Source organism: Procambarus clarkii, chromosome 13, assembly GCF_040958095.1.
Source record: "Procambarus clarkii isolate CNS0578487 chromosome 13, FALCON_Pclarkii_2.0, whole genome shotgun sequence".
Classification (NCBI taxonomy): Eukaryota; Metazoa; Arthropoda; class Malacostraca; order Decapoda; family Cambaridae; genus Procambarus; species Procambarus clarkii.
In genome coordinates, this window is record NC_091162.1 from 22005888 (window position 1) to 22023229 (window position 17342).

At 46.5% G+C, this 17342-nt stretch overlaps 1 protein-coding gene across 1 annotated transcript; it reads left to right on the forward strand.

Moving 5' to 3' along the window:
- The first annotated feature begins 7496 nt into the window (after nt 1–7496).
- Nucleotides 7497–14363, forward strand: LOC138364400 (collagen alpha-2(I) chain-like). Its single transcript, XM_069324019.1, has 4 exons — nt 7497–7622; nt 8451–9656; nt 13326–13703; nt 14169–14363. Exons 1-4 carry the CDS (start codon nt 7497–7499, stop codon nt 14361–14363), a joined length of 1905 nt encoding a protein of 634 aa, XP_069180120.1.
- Nucleotides 14364–17342: the final 2979 nt, after the last annotated feature.

Below are 17342 nucleotides of genomic sequence, written 5' to 3' on the forward strand. Positions count from 1 at the left end.
TGTGCCTGTAGCCTCATTAAGTTACCATATGTGCCTGTAACTTCAGTAAATTACCATATGTGCCTGTAGCCTCAATAAGTTACCAGATGTGCCTGTAGCCTCATTAAGTTACCATATGTGACTGTAGCCTCAGTAAGTTACCATATGTGCCTGTAACTTCAGTAAATTACCAGATGTGCCTGTAGCCTCAGTAAGTTACCATACGTACCTCTAACTTCAGTAAATTACCAGATGTGCTTGGTAATGTAAATTACCAGATGGTCCTTACCAGATATGGTAAGTTACTGAGGTTACCCTCAGTAACTTACCATACGTGCCTGTAACCTCAGTAAATTACCAGAAGTACCTGTAACATTAGTAACTTACCATATGTGCCTGAAGCCAAGCCTAATCCAAGCAACATCACATTGTCGCGTTCATTTGTCACTTGGATTGGTTTGTTACTCGAAATTCATAGACATGTTTCTCAGAATTAATTGTAAGAATCAGTGTTGATTTGGACATTTTGTTGTCTCAGTGGAAATAAATTATAATTTACTGTACAATTATTTATATTATCAGTCATTTTCCTGAACAAATTATTCGTTTGTTTACATATAATTAATTATTTTCTTGTATAAACAAATCTTGAGGTAAAATAAAAACAATTACAAATGTTTACTAATTGCATTTTATTAGCCTGAGTGTTCCAATAACACATTTAATAGTGCTAAAGAATAAAACAAATAAAATCAAGCAAACACGGTGAGAAAGGCAGAACAAGGAAGACGTGTGAATATATTAGCAAAACAAACTCCTTGATGCAACATAAGATTGTCTACACACTATTATGTATAAACTAATCATCAATAATCTCTTCAGTAAAAACATACACAACAATGTTGTAGGCATGGGGCGGTAGGCCGGGCATTGCCGGTGAGCACTCAACCTAATGTTAAACAATTCACTCACAGTGTTTATACTTAATAATAAAAATAACCAAAAATTAATGGATGACGCCAAGAGCGTCATCACCCACTCTGGTGTTTTGGTTTTAAGACGCCGAGAGCGTCATCAGGACGACAACATTTTCACCTTAAAATATTGGCATTAAATATCATTAATATTAACAATGTCTAGATGTTTTCTCGTGAAACTTGACGAAGTGAGGAATTACTAAGACTAAAGGATAGGGCACAGGGACTTCATACACCACAAGCGGTGGCCTAGATATGGTTATAGGGTACAGGAGCTGGGAGCTCTGTTACACATGACAAGTGAATTATGCACTTGGTGAATATTAGTTGATGTGTTCGTGGCTGTGGTGATGGTGGTGGTGATGCGTATGGTGTCCGAAGTGGGTGCTAGTTGACGTCGTAGAAGTGCTGGTGGTAGTAGTGGTCGATGTTGTACTGGTTATAGTGGTGGTCGATGTAGTGCTGGTGATAGTGGTGGTCGGTGTTGTACTGGTAGTGGTAGGTGTTGTACTGGTGATGGTAGTGATTGATGTCGTACTGGTGGTGGTAGTGGTTGCTGTTGTACTGATGGCGGTAGTGGTGGGTGTTGAACTGGTGGTGGTAGTGGATAGTGTTGTACTGGTGGTGGTAGTGGTCGGTGTTGTACTGGTGGTGGTAGTGGTCGGTGTTGTACTGGTAGTGGTAGTGGTCGGTGTTGTACTGGTGGTGGTAGTGGTTAGTGTTGTACTGGTGGTGGTGGTAGAGGTCGGTGTTCCAATGGCGGTGGTAGTGGCCGGTGTTGTACTGGTGGTGGTAGTGGCCGGTTTTGCACTGGTGTTGGTAGTGGTTGGTGGTGTTGCACTGGTGGTGGTTGTGATTGGTGCTGTACTGGTGGTGGTAGTGGTCGGAGTTGTACTGGTGGTGGTAGTGGTTGCAGTTTTACTGGTGGTGGTAGTGGTCGGTGTTGTGCTGGTGGTGGTAATGGTCGGTGTTGTACTGATGGTGGTAGTGGTTGGTGTTGTACTGGTGGTGGTAGTGGCCGGTGTTGTACTGGTGGTGGTAGTGGTCGGAGTTGTACTGGTGGTGGTAGTGGTTGCTGTTTTACTGGTGGTGGTAGTGGTCGGTGTTGTACTGGTGGTGGTAGTGGTCGGTGTTGTACTGGTGGTGGTAGTGCCCGGTGTTGTACTGGTGGTGGTAGTGGTCGGTTTTGTGCTGGTGGTGGTAGGGGTGGGACTTGTACTGGTGATGGTAGTGGTTGGTGTTGTACTAGTGGTGGTAGTGGTGGGTGTTGTACTGGTGGTGATAGTTGTGGGTGTTGTACTGGTGGTGGTAGTGGTTGATGTACTGGTGGTGGTAGTGGCCGGTGTTGTACTGGTGGTGGTAGTGGTCGCTGATATACTGGTGGTGGGAGTGGTGGGTGTTGTACTGGTGGTGGTACTGGCCGGTGTTGTACTGGTGGTGGTAGTTGTCGGTGTTGTACTGATGGTGGTAGTGGCTGGTGTTGTACTGGTGGTGGTAGTGGTCGGTGATGTACTGGTGGTGGTAGTGGTGGGTGTTGTACTGGTGGTGGTAGTGGTCGGTGATGTACTGGTGGTGGTAGTGGTGAGTGTTGTACTGGTGGTGGTAGTGGCCTGTGTTGTACTGGTGGTGGTAGTGGTCAGTCTTGTACTGGTGGTGGTTGTGGTAGTTGATGTAGTGCTGGTAGAAGTTCTCGTAGTTACAGTTGAAGTTGTAGGTGCTGTGGTTATCGTTGTCTCATGATGTTTCTCAATGCAGCAGACACATCCTGGGGTGCAGGCTGATGTAGAATATTTGTGTTTACATAAAATGGTTGCCATCTTTTGGGGAAAACATTTTGTTTTGCATTTCATCTCAAAACCAGATAGATGTCTTTCCTTGGCGTGGATGAATTGGCAATGTTTCGGTGATGATGTGCTGGCAGGTTTAGTAGTGGTGGTGGTAGTTGTGGACGATTTACTGCTTGTGGTAGTGGTTGTCGTTATAGCAGTTGTAGTAGTATTGGAAGACGAAGTGCGGGTGATGGTGGTGATCGGAGTTGTACTGGTGGTGGTAGTGGTCGGTGTTGTACTTGTGATGGTAGTGGTCGGTGTTGTACTGGTGGTGGTAATGGTCGGTGTTGTACTGGTGGTGGTAGTGGTTGGTGTTGTACTGGTGGTGGTAGTGGCTGGTGTTGTACTGGTGGTGATAGTGGTCGCTTTTGTACTGGTGGTGGTAATGGTCGGTGTTGTACTGGTAGTGGTAGTGGCTGGTGTTGTACTGGTGGTGGTATTGGTCGGTGATGTACTGGTGGTGGTAATGGACGATGTTGTGCTGGTGATGGTAGTGGTCGGTGTTGTACTGGTGGTGGTAGTGGTCGGTGTTGTACTGGTGGTGGTAGTGGTCGGTGTTGTACTGGTGGTGGCAATGGACGTTGTTGTACTGGTGATGGTAGTGGTCGGTGTTGTACTGGTGGTGTTAGTGGCTGGTGTTGTACTGGTGGTGGTAGTGGTCGGTGATGTACTGGTGGTGGTAGTGGTGGGTGTTGTACTGGTGGTGGTAGTGGCCGGTGTTGTACTGGTGGTGGTAGTGGTCAGTCTTGTACTGGTGGTGGTAGTGGTAGTTAATGTAGTGCTGGTAGAAGTTCTCGTAGTTACAGTTGAGGTTGTAGGTGCTGTGGTTATCGTTGTCTCATGATGTTTCTCAATGCAGCAGGCACATCCTGGGGTGCAGGCTGATGTAGAATATTTGTGTTTACATAAAATGGTTGCCATCTCTTGGGGAAAACATTTTGTTTTGCATTTCATCTCAAAACCAGATAGATGTCTTTCCTTGTCGTGGATGAATTGGCAATGTTTCGGTTTTGTTGTGGTGGCTGGTTCAGTAGTGGTGGTGGTAGTTGTGGTCGATTTACTGCTTGTGTTAGTGGTTGTCGTTATAGCAGTTGTAGTAGTAGTGGAAGGCGAAGTGCTGATGGTGGTGGTGATCGGAGTTGTACTGGTGGTGGTAGTGGTCGGTGTTGTACTTGTGATGGTAATGGTCGGTGTTGTACTGGTTGTGGTAATGGTCGGTGTTGTACTGGTGGTGGTAGTGGTTGGTGTTGTACTGGTGGTGGTAGTAGTCGGTGTTGTACTGGTGGTGGTAATGGACGGTGTTGTACTAGTGGTGGTAGTGGTCGATGTTGTACTGGTGGTGGTAATGGACGGTGTTGTACTGATGGTGGTAGTGGTCGGTGTTGTACTGGTGGTGGTAATGGACGGTGTTGTACTGGTGATGGTAGTGGTCGGTGTTGTACTGGTGGTGGTAGTGGTCGGTGTTGTACTGGTGGTGGTAGTGGTCGGTGATGTACTGGTGGTGGTAGTGGTGGGTGTTGTACTGGTGGTGGCAGTGGCCGGTGTTGTACTTGTGATGGTAGTGGTCGGTGTTGTACTGGTAGTGGTAATGGTCGGTGTTGTACTGGTGGTGGTAGTGGTTGGTGTTGTACTGGTGGTGGTAGTGGCTGGTGTTGTACTGGTGGTGGTAGTGGTCGGTGATGTACTGGTGGTGGTAGTGGTGGGTGCTGTACTGGTGGTGGTAGTGGCTGGTGATGTACTGGTGGTGGTAGTGGTCGGTGATGTACTGGTGGTGGTAGTGGTGGGTGTTGTACTGGTGGTGGTAGTGGTCGGTGTTGTACTGGTGATGGTAGTGGTCGGTGATGTACTGGTGGTGGTAGTGGTAGTGGTAGTTGATGTAGTGCTGGTAGAAGGTCTCGTAGTTACAGTTAAGGTTGTAGGTGCTGTGGTTATCGTTGTCTCATGATGTTTCTCAATGCAGCAGGCACATCCTGGGGTGCAGGCTGATGTAGAATATTTGTGTTTACATAAAATGGTTGCCATCTCTTGGGGAAAACATTTTGTTTTGCATTTCATCTCAAAACCAGATAGATGTCTTTCCTTGTCGTGGATGAATTGGCAATGTTTCGGTTTTGTTGTGGTGGCTGGTTCAGTAGTGGTGGTGGTAGTTGTGGTCGATTTACTGCTTGTGTTAGTGGTTGTCGTTATAGCAGTTGTAGTAGTAGTGGAAGGCGAAGTGCTGATGGTGGTGGTGATCGGAGTTGTACTGGTGGTGGTAGTGGTCGGTGTTGTACTTGTGATGGTAATGGTCGGTGTTGTACTGGTTGTGGTAATGGTCGGTGTTGTACTGGTGGTGGTAGTGGTTGGTGTTGTACTGGTGGTGGTAGTAGTCGGTGTTGTACTGGTGGTGGTAGTGGTCGGTGTTGTACTGGCGGTGGTAATGGACGGTGTTGTACTAGTGGTGGTAGTGGTCGATGTTGTACTGGTGGTGGTAATGGACGGTGTTGTACTGGTGGTGGTAGTGGTCGGTGTTGTACTGGTGGTGGTAATGGACGGTGTTGTACTGGTGATGGTAGTGGTCGGTGTTGTACTGGTGGTGGTAGTGGTCGGTGTTGTACTGGTGGTGGTAGTGGTCGGTGATGTACTGGTGGTGGTAGTGGTGGGTGTTGTACTGGTGGTGGCAGTGGCCGGTGTTGTACTTGTGATGGTAGTGGTCGGTGTTGTACTGGTAGTGGTAATGGTCGGTGTTGTACTGGTGGTGGTAGTGGTTGGTGTTGTACTGGTGGTGGTAGTGGCTGGTGTTGTACTGGTGGTGGTAGTGGTCGGTGATGTACTGGTGGTGGTAGTGGTGGGTGCTGTACTGGTGGTGGTAGTGGCCGGTGTTGTACTGGTGGTGGTAGTGGTGGGTGTTGTACTGGTGCTGGTAGTGGCTGGTGTTGTACTGAAGGTGGTATTGGTCGGTGATGTACTGGTGGTGGTAGTGGTCAGTCTTGTACTGGTGGTGGTAGTGGTAGTTGATGTAGTGCTGGTAGAAGTTCTCGTAGTTACAGTTGAGGTTGTAGGTGCTGTGGTTATCGTTGTCTCATGATGTTTCACAATGCAGCAGGCACATCCTGGGGTGCAGGCTGATGTAGAATATTTGTGTTTACATATAATGGTTGCCATCTCTTGGGGAAAACATTTTGTTTTGCATTTCATCTCAAAACCAGATAGATGTCTTTCCTTGTCGTGGATGAATTGGCAATGTTTCGGTTTTGTTGTGGTGGCTGGTTCAGTAGTGGTGGTGGTAGTTGTGGTCGATTTACTGCTTGTGTTAGTGGTTGTCGTTATAGCAGTTGTAGTAGTAGTGGAAGGCGAAGTGCTGATGGTGGTGGTGATCGGAGTTGTACTGGTGGTGGTAGTGGTCGGTGTTGTACTTGTGATGGTAATGGTCGGTGTTGTACTGGTTGTGGTAATGGTCGGTGTTGTACTGGTGGTGGTAGTGGTTGGTGTTGTACTGGTGGTGGTAGTAGTCGGTGTTGTACTGGTGGTGGTAGTGGTCGGTGTTGTACTGGTGGTGGTAATGGACGGTGTTGTACTAGTGGTGGTAGTGGTCGATGTTGTACTGGTGGTGGTAATGGACGGTGTTGTACTGGTGGTGGTAATGGACGGTGTTGTACTGGTGATGGTAGTGGTCGGTGTTGTACTGGTGGTGGTAGTGGTCGGTGTTGTACTGGTGGTGGTAATGGACGGTGTTGTACTGGTGATGGTAGTGGTTGGTGTTGTACTGGTGGTGGTAGTGGTCGGTGTTGTACTGGTGGTGGTAATGGACGGTGTTGTACTGGTGATGGTAGTGGTTGGTGTTGTACTGGTGGTGGTAGTGGTCGGTGTTGTACTGGTGGTGGTAATGGACGGTGTTGTACTGGTGATGGTAGTGGTCGGTGTTGTACTGGTGGTGGTAGTGGTCGGTGTTGTACTGGTGGTGGTAGTGGTCGGTGATGTACTGGTGGTGGTAGTGGTGGGTGTTGTACTGGTGGTGGCAGTGGCCGGTGTTGTACTTGTGATGGTAGTGGTCGGTGTTGTACTGGTAGTGGTAATGGTCGGTGTTGTACTGGTGGTGGTAGTGGTTGGTGTTGTACTGGTGGTGGTAGTGGCTGGTGTTGTACTGGTGGTGGTAGTGGTCGGTGATGTACTGGTGGTGGTAGTGGTGGGTGCTGTACTGGTGGTGGTAGTGGCCGGTGTTGTACTGGTGGTGGTAGTGGTCGGTGTTGTACTGGTGCTGGTAGTGGCTGGTGTTGTACTGAAGGTGGTATTGGTCGGTGATGTACTGGTGGTGGTAGTGGTCAGTCTTGTACTGGTGGTGGTAGTGGTAGTTGATGTAGTGCTGGTAGAAGTTCTCGTAGTTACAGTTGAGGTTGTAGGTGCTGTGGTTATCGTTGTCTCATGATGTTTCACAATGCAGCAGGCACATCCTGGGGTGCAGGCTGATGTAGAATATTTGTGTTTACATATAATGGTTGCCATCTCTTGGGGAAAACATTTTGTTTTGCATTTCATCTCAAAACCAGATAGATGTCTTTCCTTGTCGTGGATGAATTGGCAATGTTTCGGTTTTGTTGTGGTGGCTGGTTCAGTAGTGGTGGTGGTAGTTGTGGTCGATTTACTGCTTGTGGTAATGGTTGTCGTTATAGCAGTTGTAGTAGTATTGGAAGACGAAGTGCTTGTGGTGATTGGAGTTGTACTGGGGGTAGTGATGCTAGATGTTGTTGAAAATGTTGTGATTGATTTTGGTAATGATGTTGTTACCGAGGTTATTGGTAGTGCTGAAATTGTTGTTGGTCCTGAGGGTGTTGTTGGTCCTGTTGGTGTTATTGGTCCTGTTGGTGTTGTTGGTCCTGAGGTTGTTGTTGGTCCTGAGGTTGTTGTTGGTCCTGTTGGTCCTGAGGTTATTGTTGGTCCTGTTGGTGTTGTTGGTCCTGTTGGTGTTGTTGGTGTTGTTGGTCCTGTTGGTGTTGTTGATCCTGAGGGTGTTGTTGGTCCTGAGGTTGTTGTTGGTCCTGTTGGTGTTGTTGGTCCTGTTGGTGTTGTTGGTCCTGTTGGTGCTGTTGGTCCTGAGGGTGTTATTGGTCCTGAGGTTGTTGTTGTTCCTGAGGTTGTTGTTGGTCCTGAGGTTGTTGTTGGTCCTGAGGTTGTAATTGGTCCTGAGGGTGTTGTTGGTCCTGTTGGTGTTGTTGATCCTGAGGTTGTTGTTGGTCCTGAGGTTGTTATTGGTCCTGAGGGTGTTGTTGGTCCTGAGGGTGTTGTTGGTCCTGTGGTAGTTGTAGTTCTTGAGGTTGTTGTTGGTCTTGAGGGTGTTGTTGGTCCTGTTGGTGTTGTTGGTCCTGAGGTTGTTGCTGGTCCTGAGGTTGTTGTTGGTGCTAAGTTTGTTGTTGGTCCTGAGGTTGTTGTTGGTCCTGAGGGTGTTGCTGGTCCTGAGGTTGTTGTTGGTGCTAAGTTTGTTGTTGGTCCTGAGGTTGTTGCTGGTCCTGAGGTTGTTGGTCCTGAGGTTGTTGCTGGTCCTGAGGTTGTTGGTGGTCCTGAGGTTGTTGTTGGTCCTGAGGTTGTTGTTGGTCCTGAGGGTGTTGTTGGTCCTGAGGTTCTTGTTGGTCCTGAGGGTGTTGTTGGTCCTGTGGATGTTATTGGTCGTAAGGGTTTTGTTGGTCCTGAGGTTGTCGTTGTTCCTGAGGTTGTTGTTGGTCCTGAGGTTATTATTGGTCTTGAGGGTGTTGTTGGTCCTGAGGGTGTTATTGGTCCTAAGGGTTTTATTGGTCCTGAGGTTGTCGTTGTTCCTGAGGTTGCTATTGTTCCTGAGGTTGTTATTCGTCCTGAGGTTGTTGTTGGACTTGAGGGTGTTATTGGTCCTGAGGTTATTTTTGGTCCTGAGGTTGTTATTGGTCTTGAGGTTGTTATTGGTCCTGAGGTTATTTTTGGTCCTGAGGTTGTTATTGGTCCTGAGGTTGTTATTGGTCCTGAGGTTGTTATTGGTCTTGAGGGTGTTATTGGTCCTGAGGGTGTTATTGGTCCTGAGGTTGTTATTGGTCCTGAGGTTGTTACTGGCCCTGAGATTGTTATTGATCCTGAGGTTGTTGTTGGTCCTGAAGTTGTTATTGGTCCTGAGGTTGTTGTTGGTCCTGAGGTTGTTATTGGTCCTGAGGTTGTTAGTGGTCCTGAGGTTGTTACTGGTTCTGAGGTTGTTGTTGGTCCTGAGGTTGTTATTGGTCCTGAGGTTGTTATTGGTCCTGAGGTTGTTGTTGGTCCTGAGGTTGTTATTGGTCCTGAGGTTGTTAGTGGTCCTGAGGTTGTTATTGGTCCTGAGGTTGTTACTGGTTCTGAGGTGTTTGTTGGTCCTGAAGTTGTTATTGGTCCTGAGGGTGTTATTGGTCCTGAGGTTGTTATTGGTCCTGAGGTTGTTAGTGGTCCTGAGGTTGTTATTGGTCCTGAGGTTGTTAGTGGTCCTGAGGTTGTTACTGGTCCTGAGGTTGTTATTGGTCCTAAGGTTGTTATTGGTCCTGAGGGTGTTGTTGGTCCTGAGGTTGTTGATGGTCCTGAGGGTGTTGTTGGTCCTGAGGGTGTTGTTGGTCCTGAGGGTGTTATTGGTCCTGAGGGTGTTATTGGTCCTGAGGTTGTTACTGGCCCTGAGGTTGTTATTGGTCCTGAGGGTGATGTTGGTCCTGAGGGTGTTATTGGTCCTGAGGTTGTTATTGGTCCTGAGGTTGATACTGGCCCTGAGATTGTTATTGATCCTGAGGTTGTTGTTAGTCCTGAAGTTGTTATTGGTTCTGAGGTTGTTAATGGTCCTGAGGTTGTTAGTGGTCCTGAGGTTGTTATTGGTTCTGAGGTTGTTATATGTCCTGAGGTTGTTGTTGGTCCTGAGGTTGTTGTTGGTCCTGAGGGTGTTGTTGGTCCTGAGAGTGTTGTTGGTCCTGAGGGTGTTGTTGGTCCTGAGGTTGTTGTTGGTCCTGAGGTTGTTGTTGGTCCTGAGGGTGTTGTTGGTCCTGAGGGTGTTGTTGGTCCTGAGGTTGTTGTTGGTCCTGAGGTTGTTGTTGGTCCTGAGGGTGTTGTTGGTCCTGAGGGTGTTGTTGGTCCTGAGGTTGTTGTTGATCCTGAGGTTGTTGTTGGTCCTGTTGGTGTTGTTGGTCCTGTTGGTGTTGTTGGTCCTGTTGGTGTTGTTGGTCCTGTTGGTGTTGTTGGTCCTGTTGGTGTTGTTAGTCCTGTTGGTGTTGTTGGTCCTGTTGGTGTTGTTGGTCCTGTTGGTGTTGTTGGTTCTGTTGGTGTTGTTGGTGCTGTTGGTGTTGTTGGTCCTGAGGGTGTTGTTGGTCCTGTTGATGTTGTTGGTCCTGTTGGTGTTGTTGGTCCTGTTGGTGTTGTTGGTCCTGAGGTTGTTGTTGGTCCTGTTGATGTTGTTGGTCCTGTTGGTGTTGTTGGTCCTGTTGGTGTTGTTGGTCCTGTTGGTGTTGTTGGTCCTGAGGTTGTTGTTGGTCCTGTTGGTGTTGTTGGTCCTGTTGGTGTTGTTGGTCCTGTTGATGTTGTTGGTCCTGTTGGTGTTGTTGGTCCTGTTGGTGTTGTTGGTCCTGTTGGTGTTGTTGGTCCTGTTGGTGTTGTTGGTCCTGAGGTTGTTGTTGGTCTTGAGGGTGTTGTTGGTCCTGAGGGAGTTGTTGGTCCTGAGGTTGTTGTTGGTCCTGTTGGTGTTGTTGGTCCTGTTGGTGTTGTTGGTCCTGTTGGTGTTGTTGGTCCTGTTGGTGTTGTTGGTCCTGTTGGTGTTGTTGGTCTTGAGGGTGTTGTTGGTCCTGAGGGTGTTGTTGGTCCTGAGGGTGTTGTTGGTCCTGAGGTTGTTGTTGGTCCTGTTGGTGTTGTTGGTCCTGTTGGTGTTGTTGGTCCTGTTGGTGTTGTTGGTCCTGTTGATGTTGTTGGTCCTGTTGGTGTTGTTGGTCCTGAGGTTGTTGTTGGTCCTGAGGGTGTTGTTGGTCCTGAGGGTGTTGTTGGTCCTGAGGTTGTTGTTGGTCCTGTTGGTGTTGTTGGTCCTGAGGTTGTTGTTGGTCCTGAGGGTGTTGTTGGTCCTGTTGGTGTTGTTGGTCCTGTTGATGTTGTTGGTCCTGTTGATGTTGTTGGTCCTGTTGGTGTTGTTGGTGCTGTTGGTGTTGTTGGTCCTGTTGGTGTTGTTGGTCCTGTTGGTGTTGTTGGTCCTGAGGGTGTTGTTGGTCCTGAGGGTGTTGTTGGTCCTGTTGGTGTTGTTGGTCCTGTTGGTGTTGTTGGTCCTGAGGTTGTTGTTGGTCCTGTTGGTGGTGTTGGTCCTGTTGATGTTGTTGGTCCTGTTGATGTTGTTGGTCCTGTTGGTGTTGTTGGTCCTGAGGGTGTTGTTGGTCCTGTTGGTGTTGTTGGTCCTGTTGATGTTGTTGGTCCTGTTGGTGTTGTTGGTCCTGTTGGTGTTGTTGGTCCTGAGGGTGTTGTTGGTCCTGAGGGTGTTGTTGGTCCTGTTGATGTTGTTGGTCCTGTTGGTGTTGTTGGTCCTGTTGGTGTTGTTGGTCCTGAGGTTGTTGTTGGTCCTGTTGATGTTGTTGGTCCTGAGGTTGTTGTTGGTCCTGTTGGTGTTGTTGGTCCTGAGGGTGTTGTTGGTCCTGAGGTTGTTGTTGGTCCTGAGGGTGTTGTTGGTCCTGAGGTTGTTGTTGGTCCTGTTGGTGTTGTTGGTCCTGAGGGTGTTGTTGGTCCTGAGGTTGTTGTTGGTCCTGTTGGTGTTGTTTGTCCTGAGGGTGTTGTTGGTCCTGAGGTTGTTGTTGGTCCTGAGGGTGTTGTTGGTCCTGAGGTTGTTGTTGGTCCTGTTGGTGTTGTTAGTCCTGTTGGTGTTGTTGGTCCTGAGGGTGTTGTTGGTCCTGAGGTTGTTGTTGGTCCTGTTGATGTTGTTGGTCCTGTTGGTGTTGTTGGTCCTGTTGATGTTGTTGGTCCTGAGGTTGTTGTTGGTCCTGTTGATGTTGTTGGTCCTGTTGGTGTTGTTGGTCCTGTTGATGTTGTTGGTCCTGAGGTTGTTGTTGGTCCTGTTGGTGTATTTTGTCCTGAGGGTGTTGTTGGTCCTGTTGATGTTGTTGGTCCTGTTGGTGTTGTTGGTCCTGCTGGTGTTGTTGGTCCTGAGGTTGTTGTTGGTCCTGTTGATGTTGTTGGTCCTGTTGTTGTTGGTCCTGAGGTTGTTGTTGGTCCTGTTGATGTTGTTGGTCCTGTTGGTGTTGTTGGTCCTGAGGTTGTTGTTGGTCTTGAGGGTGTTGTTGGTCCTGAGGTTGTTGTTGGTCCTGTTGGTGTTGTTGGTCCTGAGGTTGTTGTTGGTCCTGTTGGTGTTGTTTGTCCTGAGGTTGTTGTTGGTCCTGTTGATGTTGTTGGTCCTGTTGGTGTTGTTGGTCTTGAGGGTGTTGTTGGTCCTGTTGATGTTGTTGGTCCTGTTGGTGTTGTTGGTCCTGAGGTTGTTGTTGGTCCTGTTGGTGTTGTTTGTCCTGAGGTTGTTGTTGGTCCTGTTGATGTTGTTGGTCCTGTTGGTGTTGTTGGTCTTGAGGGTGTTGTTGGTCCTGTTGATGTTGTTGGTCCTGTTGGTGTTGTTGGTCCTGAGGTTGTTGTTGGTCCTGTTGGTGTTGTTGGTCCTGAGGGTGTTGTTGGTCCTGTTGGTGTTGTTGGTCCTGAGGGTGTTGTTGGTCCTGAGGGTGTTGTTGGTCCTGTTGATGTTGTTGGTCCTGTTGGTGTTGTTGGTCTTGAGGGTGTTGTTGGTCCTGAGGTTGTTGTTGGTCCTGTTGATGTTGTTGGTCCTGTTGGTGTTGTTGGTCTTGAGGGTGTTGTTGGTCCTGAGGTTGTTGTTGGTCCTGTTGGTGTTGTTGGTCCTGAGGTTGTTGTTGGTCCTGTTGGTGTTGTTGGTCCTGAGGGTATTGTTGGTCCTGAAGTTGTTGTTGGTCCTGTTGGTGTTGTTGTTCCTGAGGTTGTTGTTGTTCCTGAGGTTGTTGTTGGTCCTGAGGTTGTTGTTGGTCCTGAGGTTGTTGTTGGTCCTGAGGGTGTTGTTGGTACTGTTGGTGTTGTTGGTCCTGAGGTTGTTGTTGGTCCTGAGGTTGTTGTTGGTCCTGTTGGTGTTGTTGGTCCTGAGGTTGTTGTTGGTCCTGTTGGTGTTGTTGGTCCTGAGGGTGTTGTTGGTCCTGAGGTTGTTGTTGGTCCTGAGGTTGTTGTTGGTCCTGAGGGTGTTGTTGGTCCTGTTGGTGTTGTTGGTCCTGTTGGTGTTGTTGGTCCTGTTGGTGTTGTTGGTCCTGAGGGTGTTGTTGGTCCTGAGGTTGTTGTTGGTCCTGTTGGTGTTGTTGGTCCTGAGGTTGTTGTTGGTCCTGAGGTTGTTGTTGGTCCTGAGGTTGTTGTTGGTCCTGAGGGTGTTGTTGGTCCTGAGGGTGTTGTTGGTCCTGAGGGTGTTGTTGGTCCTGAAGTTGTTGTTGGTCTTGAGGGTGTTGTTGGTCCTGAGGGTGTTGTTGGTCCTGTTGGTGTTGTTGGTCCTGAGGTTGTTATTGGTCCTGAGGTTGTTATTTTTCCTGAGGTTGTTGTTGGTCCTGAGGGTGTTGTTGGTTCTGAGGATGTTGTTGGTCCTGAGGGTGTTATTGGTCCTGAGGTTGTTGCTGGTCCTGAGGTTGTTATTGGTCCTGAGGTTGTTGTTGGTCCTGAGGTTGTTGTTGGTCCTGAGGTTGTTATTGGTTCTGAGGTTGTTGTTGGTCCTGAGGTTGTTGTTGGTCCTGTTGGTGTTGTTGGTCCTGAGGGTGTTATTGGTCCTGAGGGTGTTGTTGGTCCTGAGGTTGTTGTTGGTCCTGAGGTTGTTATTGGTCCTGAAGTTGTTATTGGTCCTGAAGTTGTTGTTGGTCCTGAGGGTGTTATTGGTCCTGAGGGTGTTGTTGGTCCTGAGGTTGTTGTTGATCTTGAGGTTGTTGATGAAACCGTTGTTCCTAAGGAAATGAACAACATCAACATTAATGAAGACACACACACACACACACACACACACACACACACACACACACACACACACATATATATATATATATATATATATATATATATATATATATATATATATATATATATTGTAATAAAAAACTAAGCAACTACCTAAACGGAAAGAAAGATGTGGGAATTTTCTGAGAAACTTTGCTGTAATCTGGAAGTTCTTGAGAGGAAACATCTAGAGATCATGGACTCTAAAGTAACAGGACCTTCTGAATGATGTCATATGAGCGCTGCAGGAAGACTAGGCTGCTCCCGCGGTCACATCAGTTATATTTCACACAACAACCTGATTGAGTTTCCTTCACATGTGACCGTAATGCTCCTGCTGGCCATTAGGGAAAGTTGGGCTGAAATAACATCATAGGCCAGCATCATGGGCCAGCAACATGGGCCAGTAACATGGGCCAGCATCATGGGCCAGCAACGAGAGTCAGCAACGAGGGCCAGCTACATGGGCCAGCAACAAGAGTCAGCAACGAGGGTCAGCATCGAGGGCCAGCAACATGGACCAGCAACAAGGTCCAGCCACATGGGCCATCAACGAGGGCCAGCAACATGGACCAGCTACGAGGGCTAGCAACATGGGCCTACAACGAGGGCCAGCTACATGGGCCAGCAATATGGGCAAGCAACGAGGTCCAGCCACATGGGCCATCAACATAGGTCAGCATCGAGGGCCAGCAACATGGACCAGCTACGAGGGCCAGCAACGAGGGCCAGCAACATGGGCCAGCAATATGGGCAAGCAACGAGAGCGAGCAACATGGCCCTTCAACATGGGCGAACAACAAGGGCCAGTAACATGGGCGAGCAACAAGGGCGAGCAACAAGGGCCAGCAATATGGGCCAGTGTTACGGTTTCAACACCATAGCACTCCAACTCCCAGGTATTAGGTGAGATGCAAACACCGCCATCTGTTGGTGGTGGCGGGGCATCGGTGAAAGGCTCCGGTTTCCTGTCTCAGAAGGTGAGGTCGATGAGGATGACCTCTGGTGGGTGGCGTATCGAGATCCACACTATCTGTGGAAAATTCCACTCATTTTAATATTAAAATTATCTAAGGAATGTATTATTCCATATCATATCTATATATCAGAATCATTATCAATTAATTATATCTACTGTATCTACTTCAGCATCCTGTATGACCATTGGTCAAGTACACTATTGGGCTTAATGCCTATATAATATTGTAGAAGTGATCTCCAGAATCTAGAAGCTTCCAGGTAATCAAAAATATTGCTGGAATCAAAGTTATAGCTTCCAGAGATGCATTTTCAAAATCCTTAATAAAGAACAAAAGGTACTATCAAATACTGCCAGTAATCTTTATATCCACTAAGCAATTATCTTGTGATATAACTTTATCTAGACTTATTATTGTGATAAAGAAAAAAATAATTTTCTTATCATTGCCGGCACCTAGACTGACGCCACGGGCAGACGCCGGTGGAGCAAAGCGCCCAGAATCGTGCAGCAGCGGAGGTGGCTCGTGTTTAGATCCAGGAATGCACTCGTGTGTAGGGCTGGAGTCTCCAATTTCAGCAAGATATTACACAGAAACTTATCAAAATCTTTAGTGATAGCTCCCTAAATACTGGGAATGTGTCTGAACTGTAAAAAGGGAGGAATTCCTGGTACATATGTCCTAAATCAAGAATGTGGAGGTCCACTGGCTAGCGGCCCCACAACCATCTCATCTACTCCAGTCAGATGCAACAATGCGCACTCCATATCTGAGCAAGCAACTAGTATCATTTACAGCAATGTTCTGACATCATGTCAACAACATCAAGCTGCCATTTCATCATTAAAATATAGAGCCTAATCTCAGAAAGAATGACGCCATCTGGCAACGGTCAGATAAGCTCTGGTTTTCAATTTCTGGATAAGTTATTAATTGCTTTAGAGCGTAGATTGACCAGTTAGCATACTTTATTACATTAATACTTCCATATATAAATTGAGAGTCGTTAGGCAACGAGGCAACGTCTCATCATCAGTAAGTTCTGACCTACTCATGCAGTATCTTGGCTTATATTGCTGAATATTCATATAATCAGAATTGCCATACCCATAAATTTTAATTATCAGTTAGCTTATTTTATTGCATAAATATTTTTATGTAAATTTACATTTATAATTTACATTAATAACCACATATTGGTTCCCGAGTAATTCTCCTCATGCATCCAATCATGGTATATTCCCCCACATTTTTGGTCCTTTGAACTTAGATATCATTTTTGGTCCTTCTTGTAACCGAATATTTCAGTGACAAAATTCATAAGAAACTTCTTTATTTTCCATTGGAATAATTATACATAATCTAACCTAGCAGCCAATAATATGTTTATAATATACCTAAGTGAACACATTGTTCACAGTGGATTAAGACCACTATATCTTTTATCTAGTAGACATTGATAGCATACTAATGAGTATTTAGTGTATTACTCAGCATTTTCACTATAGTGCCATTTACTATTTTTAAATAGTCATTACCATAAATTGACTGGTGCATGCGGTGCATATGGGCCCAATATAACAAAATTTGTACATATTTGATAATTGTACAACCTGCTACTCCAAATTCCATGGAGGAATAGAAGGATGATCTTTGAAATTATTGCCTAAGAAGACAGGATAAGTCAGTTATCATAAATACATACATTTATCTATATTTATCTCAAAAAACATTAATCTCGGAAACATAAAAAATGGCTTCCAGTATTCCACCAGCAGCAGAAACAGGAAATAGGAGGACAGTCGTGGGTCTTCAGATTCACTTATCTCAACTGATTGGCAAATGTCAAACATTAGCTAGTCAACCATCTCCTGATTATATAACTCTGGATACACGAGTTAAAGCTGCTGTGGCCAAATTTGAACAGAGTAAACGCCTTTCTGAAACTTATTAGTAAAAATGGCTAAAGTAGATCTAAGCAAAGATTAACATCTGGATATCATAGCTGAATCAGCCATCTATGAAGAGACAATACAGGATCAACTAGTATTTGTTGATAGTACTTTACTTAAATTAATATCACAAACAGCAGGACAGCCACATGTGAGCTCATGCAATCAGGTTGGTACCTCAACAGTCCCACATTCTGAAGCGGAGCTCCTAAAGGTACATTTACCATATTTTGAGGGCAAGGATGAAGATGAATGGGATGCCTTTTGTAGAGCCTTCGAATCTATCATACATACCAAGGCTTCTCTTAGAAAGGCTACTAAATTTCCATATCTGTAAGGCCAATTAAGAGGAGAGGCTAGGCAGGTCAATTTGTCATTGACAGAATACGATTATGACTTAGCAATACAGTTATTTCATGATAATCATAGTGATAAGGAGACTGCAATTGCACATCTCTCATATAAATTATTGGATTTACCCTCTACTGATACAACTTATGAATCACTACTATCATTTTGATTGTCAATAGAATCATTCATCAAAGCCCTCAGTTCTAAGGTAGCCGCAGTTTGTGCAAAGTGGCTTATAAAGTTAATCGTACAACGGAAACTACCTAATGAGATCATAGACAGCCT

Bases quoted from the DNA above. Each gene is read 5' to 3' on its own strand.
- LOC138364400 (XM_069324019.1), top strand. From the start codon at position 7,497: ATGCTAGATGTTGTTGAAAATGTTGTGATTGATTTTGGTAATGATGTT. The intron at 7,623-8,450 runs GTTGGTGTTGTT...GTTGGTCCTGAG, and splicing joins CTGTTGGTGTTATTGGTCCT to GTTGTCGTTGTTCCTGAGGT. The intron at 13,704-14,168 runs GTTGTTGATGAA...ATCATGGGCCAG, and splicing joins AGGTTGTTGTTGATCTTGAG to CAACATGGGCCAGTAACATG.